This window comes from Rhinoraja longicauda, chromosome 15, assembly GCF_053455715.1.
Source record: "Rhinoraja longicauda isolate Sanriku21f chromosome 15, sRhiLon1.1, whole genome shotgun sequence".
Taxonomy (NCBI): Eukaryota; Metazoa; Chordata; class Chondrichthyes; order Rajiformes; family Arhynchobatidae; genus Rhinoraja; species Rhinoraja longicauda.
In genome coordinates, this window is record NC_135967.1 from 46,713,378 (window position 1) to 46,734,674 (window position 21,297).

Below are 21,297 nucleotides of genomic sequence, written 5' to 3' on the forward strand. Positions count from 1 at the left end.
AGGATGGTTGAAGAAGCCGATGACTGATGGGGAGTTGTTCCTCAAACTTGAAGTGGCGACAACACAGTGCCGATCCAGCAACAATATCAAGGAGCACATTAAAATAGGCTTATACATTTAGAACATTTTAGAATTTCTTTAAGCTTCCTCTCATTAGTTCCACAATCGTAAAGAATAAACTTTAATAGAAATGAATAAAATGGGCAAATAATTTCAATTTTTATTTAACAAATGGAGTGAACTTTCTGTTATCAACCCAATGTTCCTAAATCTACATAAACACTAACCTTTCCGAAAGATCCCTGACCAAGGACCTTCAACAATTCAAACTGTGTGGGATCAGCTCTCTCACATCCTTCCTTTACATGGTGTGTGATTGCAATCTCCTTGAATCTTCCTTCCTCCTGAAGAAACAACGTTTGGAACATTAGAACAGGCAAGAACCATATTTGCACAAAAAAATATCTTACAAAATCAAGAGATGGAATATGTTATTTTGTTCGTGTAAAGAACGCTTTGAAAGGCTGGAACATTTTATTCAGGCACAAAACAAGTTTAGTTTAGGCATACAGCCTGGAAATAGGCCTTTCAGCCCACCGAGTCTAGAACCACCAATGATCATCCACACACACTAACATAGAGTTAGCCCACTCTCTCATCCACTCCCTACACACCAGGAACAATTTACAGAGACCAATTAACCTACAAACCCGCATATTTCTGGGAAGTGGATAGAAACCAGAGCACCCGGTGGATACCAACTTGATCACAGGAGAATGTGCAAACTCGCCGCGGGGCCTTCCATTGCCCGGTATGGCTCGGCCGCGGGACTTTTCATCACCCGGCGCGGCTCAGCCGCGGGACTTTTCATCGCCCGGCTCGGCTCGGCCGCGGGACCTTCCATCTCCTGCGCGAGTCGGGAGCCTCGGTCGCCTCGGCAGAAGTCGAACTATCTGCCCGTGGGAGAAGCATGGGGGAAGAGAGAAGATTTTTTTTTGCCTTCCATCACAGTGAAGGGGTGTTTGGAGGAGTCACTGTGATGGATGTTTGTGTTAAAATTGTGTGTCTTGTGTCTTTTACTCCGTACTGTTGTGGCTGCGTGGCAAATGATTTTCGTTCCATTCATTTTGAATGACAATAAAGGTAATTCAGATTCAGATTCAGATTCAGCACCCAAGGTTGGCATCAAACCCGGGTCTCTGGAGCTGTGAGGCAGCAACTCTACCCGCTGAGCCACCGTGCAGATAAACAACTCAGCAGACAAGAACCATATTTTCACAAAAGAATCCTAACCCTAATGCAAAATGAAGAGATGGAAGGTGCTATTTGTTAGTATAAGGAATACTTAAATGCAAGAACATTTCAGCAAGTTCATAAGAATGAAAAAGATTGCTGCTGCTGCTGCTGATTATCTCGATCAGCATCAAATTCCAATGTCCCCAGTCACTTATTATGAAAAAAATTAAGCTTTGTCCAAGACCATATGGTAGTTGTTTCCCTCCACACACGTATACCGTTTTGGATACAGGTAGTGGGGGGATGAGATAGGAGAAGAACAGCAGCAGCCACATACATGGCACTACAACTGGATCTGATGTACAGCAGGGAAAGGAGCTACTGAGATAGGAGACTCAATAGTTTGCGGCACGGTGGCGCAGCGGTAGAGTTGTTGCCTTACAGCGAATGCAGTGCCGGAGACTCAGTTTCGATCCTGACTACGGGCGCCGTCTATACAGAGTTTGTATGTTCTCCCCGTGACCCGCGTGGGTTTTCTCCGAGATCTTTGGTTTCCTCCCACACTCCAAAGACGTACAGGTATGTAGGTTAATTGACTGGGTAAAATGTTTTTAAAAATTGTCCCTGGTGTGTGTAGGATAGTGTTAGTGTGCGGGGATCGCTGGGCGGCGCGGACTCGGTGGGCCAAAGGGCCTGTTTCAGCACTGTATCTCTAAATCTAAAAAAATCTAAAAAATATAGTTAGTGGGGAAGACAGGAGACTGTATGGCTGCAAATGACATACTAGGATAGTGTGTCGCCTCCCAGGATGTCTCCCAGTGAATGCAGGAAATTCTCAAATGGGGGGGCGAGCAATCAGGTGTCGTTGTGCACATTGGTATTAATGACATAGATAGAAAAAGACAGTGTGAATATAGGGAGCTTGACAGGACATTAAAACACAGGGCCACAAGGGTAGTCATCTACCGATTATTTCAGGCTTCACATGTTAATCAAAAGCTGGAATCTTGCACAAAAAAACAATCTGCTGGAGGACTTCTCCGGGTCAGGCAGCATCTGTGGAGGGAGAAGACTACGTTTTACTTTCGGACTTCTTCAGACCGACGAAGAAGAGTCCCAACTTGAAATGTTCTCTATCCATTCCCTCCACAGATGCTGCTGCTTGAGTTCCTCCAGCAGTTTTGTTTTTTGCTCCGAATGTAAAGACTGTTATCCTTGACACCGAGGTTGCCCTGTGAAGAAGAGTACATTGTGCATAGTCAATCAGAAGTAACTGCATGAAAAGCCAGGGACTGGCAGTAAGAAATAGAGTGTCATGCACAATTTGTTCTTGTGTTCCTATGGCTCACTTTTGGCAACGTGATTCAATTTTAACCAAAACAATGCTAACGGCACCACTCTAAAATGGATCAACGACATTGTGAAAGGCAGCAAGACGAATAGCACTCTAAAGATTAATGACATGATGGGAGCATATTTTTCTTATCATTTAGATCAATATGCTAGCATTAACTACCCCAGATTCAGTTGACATCCACAGCAGTATGAACAGATTTCTGCAATGTTAGAGATGCATTTATTTGGATGAGGTCCAATCTGTTTGTTCAAGTGGCAGATTTCATGAGGAGAAATAAGAGTTATCAATCCTCTGTGTCCTGCCCAACATTTATCCTTCAATTCTTTAAGATGTTGTGAAAGGAATGCAGAGGCTACTGTTTAAATATAAATCTCTTTCCTACAATCAACTCATTTCAAATAAATTTCCTGGACCGGACTGAAGGGCACCACAGTGGTAGAGCTGCTGCCTTATAACGCCAGAGACCCGAGTTCGATCCTGACCATGGGTGCTGTTAGTACGGTGTTTGTATGTTCTCCCTGTGACCATGTGGGTTTTGTTCCGGTTTCCTCCCACACTCCAAAAACATACAGGTTTATAGGTTAATTGGCTTTGGTAAAACTGTAAATCATATCATATCATATATATACAGCCGGAAACAGGCCTTTTCGGCCCACCAAGTCCGTGCCGCCCAGCGATCCCCGCACATTAACACTATCCTACACCCACTAGGGACAATTTTTACATTTACCCAGCCAATTAACCTACATACCTGTACGTCTTTTGGAGTGTCCTGAGTGTGCAGTATTGTGCTAGTGTCTGATTATATATTAATCAATTTAAAAGATTTTGGTGTCTTAACTGATGGGGACCTTTATTTATAGACGCAAGGAATTCCAGATGAGGGTTTACAAATGAAAACACAAAGTGCTGGAGTAACTCAGCGGGTCAGGCAGCATCTCTGGAGGACATGGATAAGTGATGAGTTACTCCAGCACTTTGTGATTTGTACTTTTGTCTTTTGTTAGAATAAACTCTATGGTGGTCTCCTGTGCACAGTATTAGTTACTCAGAATGTGAATGCAGAAGCTAACGGAAGCAAATGTGCATGCCATATCAACACAAACAAAATGTGTTTGCATAATGGTATACACTATGCAGACTACTAAACAAATCAGATGGAACAAAAAGAGACCTCGTCCAGAAATAAAGGATTCATGACTCAAAGCTGGAAATAAAAGCACAAACGCCCACGCCACAGCCCACTGCAAGATTGAATCATACATGTGCAGTTAATAACAGACTATTTCTGCCAGAAGGACACATAACTCAGAAACAATATTTTCAGGATATATTTCTCATGGATATAATGGAAGCAACCATAATTTGAAATGTCTTTTTTTCCTCAATGACTCCAGGGGTGACAAACGTTACCAAGATAGAATCTCAAATAATCTAAAAACATTCAGCCCAATTGATCTGTGTTGATGAATGTGCTCTATTCATGCTTTCACCCACCTCACTTCATCGAAGGTAGACACAAAATGCTGGAGTAACTCAGCGGGTCGGGCAGTATCTCGGGAGAGAAGGAATGGGTGACGTTTCGGGTCGAGACTCTTCTACAGACTGATGTCAGGGGAGGGGGCGGGACAAAGATAGCATGTAGTTGGAGACAGGAAGACTAGTGGCAGAACTGGGAAGGGGGAGGGGATAGAGAGGGGAAGCAGGGATTACCTGAAGTTAATGTTCATACTATTGGGGTGTAAACTGCCCAAGCGAAATATGAGGTGCTGTTCCTCCAATTTGCGCTGGGCCTCACTCTGACAATGGAGGAGGCCCAGGACAGAAAGGTCAGATTGGGAATGGGAGGGGGAGTTTAAGTGTTGAGCCACTGGGAGATCAGGTTGGTTGAGTCGGACTGAGCGGAGGTGTTCAGCGAAACGATCGCCGAGCCTGCGCTTGGTCTGACTTAATCTAAGCCTATGATGCAATCATTCCAACACCACCAGAATCTAGGGACCTAATTAGGTTGATTGTTGTCACGTCTACCAAGGTAGAGCAAAAAGCTTTGCTTTGCATGCTATCCAAACAGATCGGATAATGCTATACATAAATGCAATCAAGCCAAACCCATGTGCAATAGGCAGAGCAAAGGGGAAGATGCAGAATATTGTTCCCAACAATGTAGTACGTCAGCATCCATTCTGAATTCGGCAGAGATTCACGTGCACCTCCTCCAACCTCTGCTGTTATATCTGGTGCTCCTGAACTGGCCTCCTCTATAACAGGAAAGGTCAGGCACAGATGACGCAACCATTTTGCCCAACACCTGCGCTCTGTCCGCCTTGGCCATCTTGAGCTTGCAAACCATTTTAATTCGCCTTCCCATTCCCACGCTGATTTATTAGTTCTTGGCTCATCCACTGGCAGGGTGAGGCCAGAGGTCCTTGGCTCATCCACTGGCAGGGTGAGGCCAGAGGCCCTTGGCTCATCCACTGGCAGGGTGAGGCCAGAGGCCCTTGGCTCATCCACTGCCAGGGTGAGGCCAGAGATACTTGGCTCATCCACTGCCAGGGTGAGGCCAGAGATACTTGGCTCATCCACTGCCAGGGTGAGGCCAGAGATACTTGGCTCATCCACTGCCAGGGTGAGGCCAGAGGCCCTTGGCTCATCCACTGCCAGGGTGAGGCCAGAGGCCCTTGGCTCATCCACTGCCAGGGTGAGGCCAGAGGTCCATGGTTCATCCACTGGCAGGGTGAGGCCAGAGGCCCTTGGTTCATCCACTGGTAGGGTGAGGCCACACACAAACCAGAGTAGCAACACCTCATATTCTACCCGGCTGGTTTATAACCATTTGGCATGAATATTGAATTCTCCAATTTTAGGTGACTTGCTTTACCTAACTAAGGGGGACCTGGCAGGGGATGGACATAGAAGGGATGTGTATTTTTTGTTACTTTGTTGGTGTACCAGCACTCCCAAGTTCCTTTGCACCGCCAATTTCTGCATTTCTTTCAGAAAGGTCTCGATCCAAAAGGGCAACTTTTCATTTCCCTTTAAAGATGCTGCCTACACTTTGCCAACATTTTGTGTGTGTTTTTCCCCACCGAGGCAATAACTTGCGCAAAGCGGAAGAGTTGCCGGGAACTAGAATGACTCATTTCTTGGTCTTTGTGCGTAATTGAAACAGACCAACAAATACTATCTAATTACGCAGCTCACATCCGATACCATCCAAGTAAAATATGATCAATGTCCATCCTCCACAAAAGGTGAGAAACCTAAACTGTCCAGTTCACAAATGTACACATGATGCGCCAGCTTTGATGAAAATGTAGAATGCCAAAACTATTCATCTTCCAGAAAAAAACATGCAACAATATTGAAACAAAATAGGAACTTGGCCACTTGAATATTATTATTATCAATATTAGCATTTCACAAAGAAATTCGTGCAAAGGAAAAAGGACCTGCATTGATATGGTGCATTTCATGACCTTTGCATATCAAAAAGCTCTCAATTCATCAACGTATTTTTTGAACTATTGTTAATGCTATTATCTAGGGAGACAACTAATTCAAATGCACCAAAGTGCCACAAACAGCAATGATAATTAGAGGGTTTCTCTTGATTTTTTTTTGTCCCCAAGCATCATTTTGACTGACTGTAGCAGAGAGGCCATTGGAAATGTGTCAATAATAATGTGTTTTGTAGATTTTTTAAAATAAATGGTTCTGTGTGACACCCACACAATGTCAAATTATAATGCGCAGCCATTACCTTGGGCATAAATCATAACAAACTTACATTCATTAGCCTTAACCTTGTATGCCTTGATTTGAAATGCCTCCATTTCACAAAGAACAAGTTGCTGCAATTATCACACAGACAATTGTGGCAATCAGTTTTGGGTTCTGGCTGAAGAAGCCATGAAAGCTCTTTTCTCCTCAACTAATGTTAATAAATTACAATTTCAGTGTAAAAATAGAAATCGCAGTGAAGTCTACTTAGAAAATGGCACTTCTCCGTAATTATTCAATTTCTGTATTTTCAAAGGGCCTTCTGGTATGAAGGAAGCCATTGGTTGTCAACGCTAGAAAACACATTCTTCACTGCCACTGACTGACAAACATTCCCTCGTCAATAGTGGTATAACCATACATAGAATATAACTTCCTATTTCACCCAAAACACAGAGTGCTGGAGTAACTCAGCAGGTCAGGCAGCATCCCTGGAGAACATGGATAGGTGACGTTCCGGGGTTGATGTTTCGACAGTAGGGTTGCTATTTTACCCAATGTACCCGAGAAGAAACTTCTTAAGTAAGGGGTTTCAAATCTTTGGGACACTTTACTCAAGAGTTGTGGAGGTTCAGTTGCAGAATATATTCAAGATGATGGCATAGATTTTGAGGACATCACGGAAATGCGTTTAGTGTGGGGAACGTGGGTGTGAAATAAAAAGATTAGCCTTGATCTTGAGAAACAGTGGAGCCGGCACAAAGGACTGAGTAACCCTACACATGTTTCTATTTTTACGTGACTTTATAATCTAAATTCGAGGCGGCACAGTGGCGCAGTGGTGGAGTTGCTGCCTTACAGCACCAGAGACTCAGACTTGGTCCCTGATTACGGGTGCTGTCTGTACGGAGTTTGTACGTTCTCTCTGTGACCGCGTGGGTTTCCCCCGGGTGCTCCGGTTTCCTTCCACACGCCAAAGATATACAGGTTTGTAGGTTAATTGGCTTCGATAAAAATTGTAAATTGTCCCTAATATGTAGGATAGTGTTAGTGCTCAGGGTGATTGCTGACTCAGCGCAGATTCAGTGGGCTGAAGTGCCTGTTTCCACACTGTATCTCCAAACTAAACTAATCTGTGGGATACTTCCTGTAATTGAGACTTTGCAAGCACAGATGATTGAGAGATAACTTGGCAATATCAAACACACTCAGCGCAGCTTTGCTACGTCTGAATTCAAAGACGAGGTTGATTCCGGCCGATCCACCTGATATGATGCTCATTGTTTTTTATAGTGGCTATAAATCAAAATGAATGTCTTCCTGGCTCATTTAAGGAGGAAGTGTCAACCACTTTCCTGTTCATATAAATAGATCACGTATATGTCACAAATAGGCCAGACCTAGGAAGGATGGTGGGTTTCCTCCCATGAGACATGTTACTGAATCACTAATATGTTTCAATCGGCTTACAGAAATGGATTGCTTTTTATGACAGTCTGTTACTAACAAGGTTAAATCACCATGATGTATTCCCCCACAATTTCTGGAAAAGTTTAGCTAAATTAATTTACTTAAAATCCTCAAGGACCAAGGTGATTTGAACTATGTCTTTAGATTGTTCAATCAAGCTTTTAAATTAACTCAACCACTGCACCATCAGTCTGAAGAAGAGTTTGTGAAACATCACCCATCTTTTTTTCTCAAGAGATGCTGCCTGATCCGCTGAGTTACTCCAGCACTCTGTCTTCAGTATAAACCAGCATCTGCAGTTCCTTGCAACACTGCACCACCATACTTCAGTTATGATATTAATGCAGGAAAAACAATTCATCACATTTATATTATCATGGAAATGATTGCAAAATAGTTGTGAACCGATATTTTAAATGCAAAGCAATGGATTATATCTAAAAAACATCTAGTCGATTTGCCTAGTAGGGCGGACTGGTCAGATGAGGGCCGCACGAAAACAAGTTAAAGTTATGTGGGGTTGCAAAGTTTCAAAGCACTGATAGCAATCTTAATTACATTGCATCAAAGAGATGGTTAAGTTAGCTAACTATGACAACAATGCATCTTCAATTTCGAACAAAATGTACAGAAATATTCTGAAGAGGAATTACGATCAAGCTAAATGCGTTTAAATATTCTGGGGTACAATGACGGGAATAAGTAATTCACTCCTTCAAATCCGTTCCACCAGGCAATTACACTGTCGTCGCTCAGAACTTCAACTCTGTTTATTAACAGGACCACCCAAGTTAATAGAAAATGTTGTTCAGAAATTTGACATTTTCAAGATAAAGACAAATAGATATAATTGTTGTAGAGTTATTAAGTCATATAGCATGGAAACAGGCCCTTCAGCTCAACTTGTTCACGCCGCCCAAAATGCCCCTTCTGCACTTGTCCCACTGCCCGCTGATCTCCATCAAAACCTTTCCTATCCATGTACCTGCCCAAATGTCTTTAAATGCTATAATAATACCTGTCTCAACTTCCTCCTGTGGCAGATCGTTTGATGTACCCACCACCCTCTGTGTGGAAACGTTGTCCCTCAGGTTCTTATTCAATCTTTCCCATCACCTTAACCTACGTCACCTGGTTCTTGATTACCCTACTCTGAGTAAAAACGTCCGTGCATCTACCCAATCTATTCCCCTCGTGATCTTATACACCTCTATGATCTCACCCTTCACCTTCCTGCGCTCCAAGGAATAAAGTTGAGGCCTGCTCAAACTCTCCCTCTAGCTCAGGCCCTCTAGTCCTGGCAGTATCTTCGTAAATCTTCTCTGTTCCCTCTCCACCTTAACAACATCCTTCCTAGAGCAGGGTGACCAAAACTGAACACAATGCTCCAAATGTGGCCTCACCAATATCTTGCATAGCTAAACTATTCTTTTGGGGTGGTGGGCTGGGGAAAGTAGAAAAGACAAATTATTTTCAAGAGGAATTAAGAAAGTGAAGTTTCAATAAGCGAGTTTGGTATCTCGACTGCGCATGCCCAGGTCATAAGTCATTTGCGATAAACATTCTCGCCGGCTGAGCAGTGCGTGTGTACAGACCGCCGTTTCATCCGTATTTTCCAGTTTTGCTTCTTCGAGGTAAGAAAATTCTGCTTTCAAAACTATTAACTAGGTATATTTATAATTAATTTGTACAAAGCTACGATGATTTTGTTGGTTTTATTGCTTTGTGCTTTGGTGAGCGAGCGAGATCGTGACGATGAATAACAAGCATTTGTTTTTGTTTTGGAGGTGGAGGGGAGGAGAAATGAAATGTATAATTTCTATAACTATCAATAGACTTCTGAATGAGTTCTGCATGTACATGTGTAAGTAAAGTTGTGTAGTACAAAACTTAGTCACGAGTCTCCTGACTAATCATGTCTCTTCTGATTCCCATAACACTGGATAATTTTAATCAGTATTTGACATTTACTGAGAGGATCACTGGCGCCTCACTCCCAACACTCCTGGTCCTTTACACCACCCGCCTCACCCGCAAAGCATTGAGCATTGTGGGTGACCCCTCCCACCCCTCCAACAGCCTCTTCACCCTCCTGCCTTCAAGGAGAAGGTTTCGCAGCCTGAGGTCGAGCACCACCCGACTAAAGAACAGTTTTTTCCACCAGGCTGTCAGGATGCTGAACTCTCTCCCCTCCCTCCCTCCTCTCTCCCCTGCCCCCATTGGACCTGGACTTTAACACCCCACACACATGCACATCCAGCACCAGACATTTTTTTTCTAAACGCTGCTATGGACAGGCTTTGCACTACTGTTCATTATTTTTTTATTGTAATATATTCATCTTCATCTTTTTTTCATTGAAGTGACTATATTTTATATTGATTGTTGTTTGCTGTGCCTTTTTAATTTTAACTTAATTTAATGCACTTTATTCCTCGGGATTGTGGGAAACGGTATTTCGATTTTCTGTCTGTGTAAACTAACTGGAAATTGACAATAAAGTTGACTTTGACATTCTAAGTTTCTGTTATAATCTTGTGATTGTATAAATTAGTTCAATATACTTGCACCATTTTCTTTTGCATTGTAACTTGTACCAGTATGTAATGGGCATGCTTACAGGACCCTATTTGAATTAACATTTGATTGACTTTGTTATTTATTTTGTTTTATATCTTACTGGGCAAAGCCATGCGAATTTGTGCAATTTTGGGCTGTGGGAGTAGCGCGTATCACCTGAATAAGTGGATGCAGAATGTGTGTGACAGCCACAACTGTAAATTTGCAACGGAAAACTGTTTCTGCCGAAACAGTGGGTAGAAACAGTTTTCCGTTGCAAATTTACAGTTGTGGCTGTCACACACATTCTACATCCACTTATTCAGGTGATACGTGCTACTCCCACAGCCCAAAATTGCACAAATTTGCATGGCTTTGCCCAGTAACAGATAAAACAAAATAAATAACAAAGTCAATCATATGTTAATTCAAATAAGGTCCTGTAAGCATGTCCATTACATACAAGTTACAATGCAAATGAAAATGGTGCAAGTATATTGAACTAATTTATACAATCACAAGATTATAACAGAAAATTAGAATGTCAAATACTGATTAAAAACATCCAATGTTATGGGAATTAGAAGAGACATGATTAGTCAGGAGACTTGTGACTAAGTTTTGTACTACGCAACTTTACTTACACATGTACATGCAGAGCTCATTCAGAAGTCTATTAATAGTTATAGAAATCATACATTTCATTTCATTCTTCCCCCCCCACTCCAAAACAAAAAACAATTAAAAAATGCTTGTTATTCATCGTCACGATTTCGCTCACTCACCGAAGCATAAAGCAATAAAACCAACAAAATCATCGTAATTTTGTACAAATTAACCATAAATACATGTAGTTAATCGTTTTGAAAGCACTATTTTCTTATCTCGAAGAAGCAAAAATGGAAAATACGCATGAAACACAGGTCTTTGTAAATGCAGCCGCTCAGCCGGCGAGAATGTTTAGCACGAATGACCTATGACCTGGGCATGGGCAGTCGAGATACCAAACTCGCTCATACTGCAGCCATTTGCACCACATTGTCTTTTGCCCAATAAACCTCTGAAGCTACATTTCAGACAATAGAGCATAATTACAATAAATTAAACATAAACTGCAAAATACATAACTGTAACTGCACCATACTTACACAATGGGAATAGGTTTCATCTGCTACCATAGGTTCATCCACCATCTGATGGCCATTAACCTGGAAAAGGATAAAATAACAGGATGTCTTTTAGTGCTCAAAAGGGTGCAGTTATACATCTGCAGTTTCTGCAATTTTCTACACTGTGCATTTCTAAATAATATGATACATGCAAGATTTATTTTAACTTAAAAATAAACCAGAGGAGACATGAAAGGTAATTTTATTTGCTGCAAATTATCAGGAATGTGTGGCCTGAAAGGCATTTAACAGACTATTGGATAGGCACGTAGATATTCCGGGAATGGAAGGATATGGATTAGGTGCAGGCAGATGAGCATTAGTCTTGGCATCCTGATTGGAACAGACATTGCAGGCCATAGCTCTGTGCAAGCCTGTTCTTGCGCTTCACTGTTCCATGATCTGACGCCGGGAATAGCTCATCCACCCCTCGTTATTGCGCTACCACTTTTCAGATTCGATCATCGACCATTACTCCACATTCCAGCTCAGTTCTCTTGCAAACAAAATCTACCTCAGCCATGAATATACTTCATAATTCAGTATTCACAGCGCTTCAAAGTATAGAGTTCCAAAGGTTCAATATTAACTTGAAAAGAGAATACCGTATCTGTTTAGAAAGGAAAAATGGACACAGCTATAGGAAGAGGTAAAAGAAGATTCTCCAGATTCAGGGACTGTTTCTTCCCAACTGTTATCAAGCAACTGAACCATCCAACCGCAACTAGAGAGCAGCCCTGAACTACTATCTACCTCATTGGAGATCCTCGGACTATCTTTGATTGGACTTTGCTGGGCTTTATCTTGCACTAAATGTTATTCACGTTATTCCCTTTATCACGTTTGTGTACACTGAGGATGGCTCGATTGTAATCACTTTTTAATTGTCTTTCCATTGACTGGTTAGCACACAAATGCTTTTCACTGCACCTCGGTACACGTGACAATAAACTAAACAAAATAGTTTGAAAGCTCTTTCGGAGGTGAAAGATGGCCCCAATAACTTCCTAATAATTTCCTTGTGCATTCCATGGACCAGGGAGATTGCATTATTATTTCATTTAAGGATAATGTTATTAGGAATGATAGTTGAATTTAAAGAGATATTTCGGTGTTATTGATGATAAAAACTAATCTTGATGATAAAAACTAATTTTGATGATAAAAACTAATCTTTCACCTAGTTAGCCAAAGCCATCCAAGCCAATGATAAAACTCTTTATGAAACATCAATTGAAAGGCTGGATTGTTGACCAATCTGCAGAAATGTACTGTGTGACCTTGCTAAAGATAATATAATAAAATAACTGCAGATGCTGGTACAAATCGAAGGTATTTATTCACAAAATGCTGGAGTAACTCAGTAGGTCAGGCAGCATCTCAGGAGAGAGGAATGGGCGACGTTTCGGGTCGAGACCCTTCTTATTCTAAAGACCCTTTTTATTCTAAAGATAATGCTCTGAAGCCAACCTTAACTGCCTGTGTATCTGGGTAGAAATTCTGGTAATAATCATCAGTGAATTAATTTGTAAACTGAACAGTAATTTTGACTTCGAAGGTAGACACACAATGCTGGAGTAACTCAGCGGATCATGTAGCATCTTGGGAGAGAAGGATTGGGTGACGTTTCGGGTCTCGTCACCCATTCCTTCTCTCCCGAGGTGCTGCATGATTCGCTGAGTTACTCCAGCATTGTGTGTCTACCTTCGATTTTAACAAGCACCTGCAGGTTTTTTCCTACTAGTAATTTTGACTTGCTGTATTTTAAGATGGAAACACAACTGTGCTGATCCCAGAGAGAGCCGAGGAAGCTGGATTAGTTACTGACTTCATTTAAGAACATGAAGACAAGGCATTGAAGACAAGGCATTGAATATTAATTTGACCGTTGTAACCAAATGCACGGAGCTTTAATGGATTAGTTTGGTTGAGAAATACGGTGCAGAAACAGGCCCTTCAGCCCATCAAGACCATGCTGACCAGCCATTCCCGTACACTAGCACTATCCTACACACTAGGGACAATTTACCACTTTACCAAAGTCAATTAGCCGACAGACCTGTACGTCTTTGGAGTGTGGGAACAAACCGGACGGAGCACCCGGAGAAAACCCACAAGGTCACATTGAGGACATACATAGTACAGGCAGCACCCGTGGTCAGGATCGAACCAGGGACTCTGGCGCTCTAAGGCAGCAACTCTACCACTGTGCCACCCTCTATTCATCATTCATCATTCAAATTTGAGGAAGGATATTCTTGCTATGGAGGGCGTGCAGCGTAGGTTCACTAGATTAATTCCCGGAATGGCGGGACTGTCGTATGTTGAAAGGCTGGAGCGATTGGGCTTGTATACACTGGAATTTAGAAGGATGAGGGGGGATCTTATTGAAACATATAAGATAATTAGGGGATTGGACACATTAGAGGCAGATAACATGTTCCCAATGTTGGGGGAGTCCAGAACAAGGGGCCACAGTTTGAGAATAAGGGGTAGGCCATTTAGAACGGAGACGAGGAAGAACTTTTTCAGTCAGAGGGTGGTGAAAGTGTGGAATTCTCTGCCTCAGAAGGCAGTGGAGGCCAGTTCGTTGGATGCTTTCAAGAGAGAGCTGGATAGAGCTCTTAAGGATAGCGGAGTGAGGGGGTATGGGGAGAAGGCAGGAACGGGGTACTGATTGATAGTGATCAGCCATGATCGCATTGAATGGCGGTGCTGGCTCGAAGGGCTGAATGGCCTACTCCTGCACCTATTGTCTATTGTCTATTGTCTATTGCAGACATTAGTTCATATCCAGTTATATTTTGAAGGGTTTCCTTAGAACATAGACGTATGGTGAAGTTTCTGAAAGGCACCACACCAAGGTTAAAACACTTTAAAGCAAGGTTAAAGCACACAGTCACGTGCTCGTCTGAAGGTGCATTTGTTAAAAGCTGCTCGTGGAGTCCGCTGGTCATTCCCTGTTCTGCTTTCATTTTTCAAAAAAGTTGTATCTTCTCAGATCTGACTTTCAATTCTTTAAACATTAAACCTACAACATTGTAAATTATATCTCAATTGTTGTGCTTTCCTCAGAAGTTTTCAATGAGCAACTTTGGATTTCAAATTCCTCCACTCATCTATTATATTAAAGGTTAAGCTATCAACACTGGACGATCTTCCGAGATTAGTATCACACTTCAGGAAACGGGGCTTCCCCTCCTCCATTATAGATGAGGCTCTCACTAGGGTCTCTTCTACATCCCGCAGCTCCGCTCTTGCTCCCCCTCCCCCCACTCGCAACAAGGACACAATCCCCCTCGTTCTCACCTTCCACCCCACCAGCCAGCGGATCCAACATATCATCCACCAACATTTCCGTCACCTACAACGGGACCCAACCACTGGCCATATCTTCCCATCCCCTCCCCTCTCTGCGTTCCGCAGAGACCGTTCCTTCCGTAACTCCCTGGTCCACTCGTCCCTTCCTACCCAAACCACCCCAACCTCGGGCACTTTCCCCTGCAACCGCACGAGATGCAACACCTGTCCCTTTACCTCCCCCCTCAACTCCATCCAAGGACCCAAACAGTCTTTCCAGGTGAGACAAAGGTTCACGTGCACCTCCTCCAACCTCATCTATTGCATCCGCTGCTCTAGATGTCAACTTATTTACATCGGCGAAACCAAGCGCAGGCTCGGCGATCGCTTGGCTCAACACCTGCGCTCGGTCCGCATTAACCAAACTGATCTCCCGGTGGCCGAGCACTTCAACTCCCCCTCCCATTCCCAGTCTGACCTTTCTGTCATGGGCCTCCTCCAGTGCCAGTGAGGCCCACCAGAAATTGGAGGAACAGCACCTCATATTTCGCCTGGGCAGTTTGCAGCCCAGTGGTATGAACATCGACTTCTCCAAATTTAGATAGTTCCTCTGTCCCTCCCTTCCCCTCCTCCTTCCCAGATCTCCCTCTATCTTCCTGTCTCCACCTATATCCTTCCTTTGTCCCGCCCCCCTGACATCAGTCTGAAGAAGGGTCTCGACCCGAAACGTCACCCATTCCTTCTCTCCCGAGATGCTGCCTGACCTGCTGAGTTACTCCAGCATTTTGTGAATAAATCGATTTGTACCAGCATCTGCAGTTATTTTCTTATATCACACTTCAGCTGCTCAATTGCGTAAGCTTTTAAGTATTTTAAAATCATAAAGCGTAGAAATTTACAGCAGAGGAACAGTCCCTCCCAACAGTATTGGTTCATTATTGTCACGCATCCAAGAGACTGTGGGGGGGAGGTTGTGTTGCATGCTATCCAGGAAAATCATACCATAAATGTGTTCATCAGGTAGTGTAAAAGGGAAAGGAAACAGAGTGCCAAAAATAGTGTCACAGCAACAGAGAGAAAAAGTGCAAGGGCAGCAACATGGTAGATTGGAAGATGGAAATTCAATCCTACCATGTGAGGGGTCCATTCAAGAGTCTGATAACAGCAGGGAAGCAGGTGTTCTTGAATACTATTTTCAAGCTTTTGTATCTTCTGCACAATGGGGGAAGGGCAAAAGTGACCGGGATGAAGGTGGACCTTGTTTCCGTTGGCTGCTTTCCCGAGATCGAGTGAAGTGTGGGTGCTGTCAGTGGGTTTTGGGCGGGGAGAGGGAAGGTGGTTTGTGTGATGCAATGCACTGTGTTCACAACTCTATACAGTTCTTGCAATCTTGGGCAGAGCAGTTGCCAATCCAAGGCGTGATGCATCTAGCTAGGGGGCTTGCTATGGTGCCCCTGCAGAAATTGGTATCACTGGAGACATGAGGAATTTCCTTGGCCTTTTGAGGATGCAGAGAGGTTGGTGTGCTTTCTTGGCCGTAGCGTCGATATGGTTGGTCTAGGACAAACTACATTACCGAGAAATGTAAGCTCTCGCCCATCTACACTGCAGCACCATTGGCAAGTACTCCACCCCACTCCCTGTGGTCACTGACCAGCTGCATCCTGCTGACACTGAGAGAGAGATTATTGTCTTCACATCATGCTACTGAGTTCTCTATCTCCTTTCTGTACTCTGTCTTATCATTGTCAGAGATCTCTCCTACTGCGGTGGTATCATCAGCAAACTTATAAATAAAGTTTACAACTCGTGACGTCTGTGTCAAACATGATGCCAGGTTAAATTAATCTCATCATGCTGCATATGGTCCATATCCTTCCGTATTCTGCCAGTTCACAAATCCTCTTAAACGTTGCAACTGCATCTGCTTTCACCGCCTCCACTGGCAGCACAATCCAGGCATCTACCGGTCCTGGTGTAAAAAAAACCAAACTTGTCTTGTAATCTCACCTCCAGATGATACAAAATCCCGACTTGGACACATACGGCTCGATATCACAACCCCTCTACTTCCAGAGGAGACTGAGGAAATTCCGCAGGTCTCCAATGACTCTTACAAACTCCACAGATGCACCACTGAAAACGCACTGCCGGGTTGCATCACAACTTGGTCTGGGAACAGTTCTGCCCAAGACCGCAAGAAATTACAGAGAGTACTAAATGCAACCCACAGACCAACCTTCTCACCACTGACTTCATCTACACTTCACGTTACCTCGATAAAGCAGCCAACATTATCAGAGACTAGCGCATTCCTCCTTGTCCCTGCTCCCGTGCAGCAGAAGATATAGAAGCTTGAAAGCGCACGCCACCAGACTCATGAATAGCTTCTTCCACTGTTATCAGGCTTCTGAACGGTCCCTCCATAAGCTAGGGTACTGTCCGATTCACTACTACCCCATTGAAATTCCAATGTGATATCAGTGTAATGAACTGATATGCCACAATGCTGAGAACTATGTTCTGCACGCTATCTTCTCCTTTGCTCTAACAATGGTACTTCAGTTTGATTGCATTTTATGTATAGTATTATCTGATCTTTTTGGATAGCATGCAAAACAAAGGTACGGCACGGTGGCGCAGCAGTAGAGTCGTTGCCTTACAGCGAATGCAGCGCCGGAGACCTGGGTTCGATCCCGACTACGGGTGCTGTCTGTACGGAGTTTGTACGTTCTCCCCGTGACCGGCGTGGGTTTCCTACCACACTCAAAGACGTACAGGTTTGTAGGTTAATTGGCTTGGTTAATGTAAAAATTGCCCCTAGTGGATAGTGTTAATGTGCGGGGATCGCTGGTCGGCGCAGACCCGGTGGGCCGAAAGGGCCTGTTTCCACACTGTATCTTAAAACTAAACTAAAAAAGCCTTTCATTGCACCTCGGTACACATGACAATAAACAATACCTTTCTGTCACTGGTCAAAATTCTAAACTCCCAATGGCACTGCAATGAATATCCACACCATAGGAACAGCCACTGTCAAAGTCAATTATAAGATGGCTATTAAATATTGAACTTGCCATTGGTGACCCTTGGACTATCCTTGTTCAGACTTTGCTGGCTTTACCGTGCACCATGTGTTATTCCCACACCATGTACCTGTACACTGTAATTGGCTCGATTGTAATCATGTATTGTCTTTCTGCTGACTGGATAGCATGCAACAAAAGCTTTTAGCTGTGTCTCGGTACACGTGACAATAAACTAAACTGACCTGAAACCGAACTAACGCCCATAAACCTTAAAAGACTTCAGATGACACTAATTTGTGAACATGAAACACGCTCTCGTCTGATTTTTCATTCTAGCATCCAAAATATCTGATGTCATTTTTCTCCACATTGAATCCATTTGATGCAGCCTTGCCCACTCACTACATCCGAGTCCCTTTGCAAATTCCACCCACACGCTGTTTTTTTTCCAGGAAACAGTGGGAAGCTGGGAGTCTGAACACAAGAATTTGCGACTTCATTTTGCATATTTGAAAAGAGAGAGCTTTGGACAGCCCTATAAATTCATGAACATATTTTTATTTGAAATTGAGATTAGTATTGTGAGGTTTTGGTTGCAAAATAAGATTGTAGATATCACTGGCTATGCATATAACAAAGAACAGTCCAGTTCAGGAACAGGCCCTTCGGCCCACAATGCCTGTGCCAAACATGATGCCAAGATAAACTAATCTCCTCTGCCTGCACATGATACCATATCTCTCCATTTCCTGCATATCCACGTGCCTATCTAAAAGCCACTGTGGCATCTGCCACCCTACCACCCCGGGCAACACATTCCAGGTACCCACCACTGGCATCTACTGCTAATCAGTTGTGCCATAGAGTGATACAGTGTGGAAACAGGCCCTTCGGCCCAACCTGCCCACACCGGCCATGTCCCAGCTACATTAGTCCCACTTGCCTGTGGTCTATATCGCTCCAAATTTGTCCTATCCATGTCCCTGTCTGTTTCTTAAACATAAGGATAGTCCCAGCCTCAACTACCTCCTCTGGCAGCTTGTTCCATACACCCACCACCCTTTGTGTGAAAAAGTTACCCCTCAGATTCCTATTAAATGTTTTCCTCTTCACCGTGAACCTATATCCTCTGGTCCTCAATTCCCCTACTCTGGGCAAGAGATTCTGTGCATCTACCCGATCTATTTCTCTCGTGATTTTATACACCTCTATAAGATCACCCCTCATCCTTCTGCGCTCCAAGGAATAGAGACCCAGCCTACTCATTCTCTCCCTATAGCTCAGACCCTCTAGGCCTTGCAACATTCTCGTAAATCTTCTCTGAACCCTTTCAAGCTTGACAATATCTTTCCTATAACATGGTGCCTAGAACTGAACACAATATTCTAAATGCGGTCTCACCAACGTCTTACACAACTGCAACATGACCTATCAACTTCTACTCTGACTGATGAAGGCCAATGTGCCAAACGCCTTTTTGACCACCTTATTTACCTGCGACCCGACCTTCAAACCATGCACCTGCACTCGTAGATCTCTCTGCTCTACAACACTCCCGAGAGACCATTCACTGTGTAGGTCCTGCCCTTGTTAGACATCCCAAAATGCAACACCTCACATTTCCCTGTATTCAATTCCATCAACCATTCCTCCGCCCACCTGACCGATTGATCCAGATCCTGCTGCAATCTTTCACAACCATCTACACTATCTACATAACCACCCACTTTTGTATCATCGTCAAACTTGCTAATCTTGCCCTGTATGTTCTGATCCAAATCATTGCTATAGATGACAAATAGTAATGGGCCCAGCACCAATCCCTGAGGCACACCACTCATCACAGGCCTCCAGTCTGAGAAGCAACCTTCCATTGTCACCCTCTGCTTCCATCCATGAAGCCAATATGCTATCCATTCATCTATCTCTCCTTGAATCCCATGCGATCTAACCTTCCAGTGCAGCCTATCATGCGAAACCTTGTCAAATGCCTTACTAAAATCCATGTATATCACAGCTACAGCTCTGCCCTCATCGAACATTTTGGTCACGTCTTCAAAAAAACTCAATCAGATTTGTAAGAAACAACCTCCCACGTACAAAACCACGCTAACTTTCCCTAATCAGCCCTTGCCCATCTAAATGCCTGTATAATCTATCCATTTATTTCACAAAATGCTGGAGTAACTCAGCAAGTCAGGCAGCATCTCAGGAGAGAAGGATTAATGCCTGTATAATCTATCCATTGCTGGTTATGGGTTTCTGCAACTTTACAGATTTCTAGTCAAATTCGGAGAACATTTAGCTGTCCCCTACAAGACAGACACAAATATGGTAGATCAGATAAGGACAGCAGATTTCCTGTCCGAAAGTGCACAAGGTAACCAGTTGAGTTTGTACAGAAATGTAAAAACATGGCCAATTTTACTGGCAGAATCCTGCTGTTAAATAGCCGTTGATTGTTTTGCAGATTCTCAGTTGCCCGCAGTTTCCTGATACATGTAGGTGGGAAGGAGGAAGTTGCAAAGGGGCAGACAGATTAAAGAAATGGGAAAAGGTGGCAGATGGATTTGCACAACAATTACAATGTGATGACTTACCTGCCAAACATTATAAGACAAAAACAAGAGCCATTTCTTACTTCTAAGTACATTTCTTCGATTATCTCTCATTGACTATTAAAGCGCAGCAGTAGAGTTGCTGCCTTACAGCACCAGAAACCTCGGTACGATCCTGACTACAGGTGCTGTCTGTGTGGAGTTTGTACGTTCACCCCGTGACCTGCGTGGGTTTCCCCCGGGATCTCCGGTTTCCTCCCACACTCCAAAGTACAGATTTGTCCGTTAATTTGTGTGGTATAATTCTAAATTGTCCCTAGCGTGTTTATATTAGCGTTAATGTGTGGGGATTGTTGATCGGCGGACTCGATGGGCCGAAGGGCCTTTTCCCGACCTGTATCTCTAAACTAAACTAACTACCAAGTGGCCAAAGGAAAGCTTTCAGTGTGAATTAAGATTAATCCAGTGGCTATTAAAATGCAAATGAAATACCCAATTTCAGGCAACATGATGAGGGGTTCATTATTTGAGTGTGTTCCATTTCCAGCACATTACCATACAACATTAGGAAATATATTTTAGAAATCTCCTTGCAGTATTCATTGCCATTTTTATCCACATTCCTTGCAAACGCAGGGCGTCACATTGTGGATTACTAACTCGTTCATTCAAATAATTGTTATAGGATTGAGATGCGCATTAAATGGAAGCTTTGTTTAACATAAGAGCAATCTACTGCTCAAAAATGGAATTGCCTGTGATGAAATTTGTCGTCTTCCTTCTGACTATCATAACATTGCCCGTCTCCGTCCATCCCTCTCCTCCACAGCTGCAGAAACCCTCATCCACGCCTTCATCACCTCCCGTCTGGACTACTGCAACAGCCTCCTCTATGGCGC

At 43.4% G+C, this 21,297-nt stretch overlaps 1 protein-coding gene across 1 annotated transcript in view; it reads right to left on the reverse strand.

Moving 5' to 3' along the window:
- Nucleotides 1-21,297, reverse strand: part of LOC144600705 (ribosomal protein S6 kinase alpha-6) — an 83,443-nt gene that overhangs the window by 40,810 nt on the left and 21,336 nt on the right. Inside the window, exons 2-3 of the mRNA XM_078412614.1 lie at nucleotides 11,491-11,550; nucleotides 288-404 (exon numbers count right to left, since the gene is read on the reverse strand). Of these exons, the coding sequence (XP_078268740.1) occupies nucleotides 288-404; nucleotides 11,491-11,550 (177 nt within the window). The remainder of the gene's footprint in view (nucleotides 1-287; nucleotides 405-11,490; nucleotides 11,551-21,297) is intronic.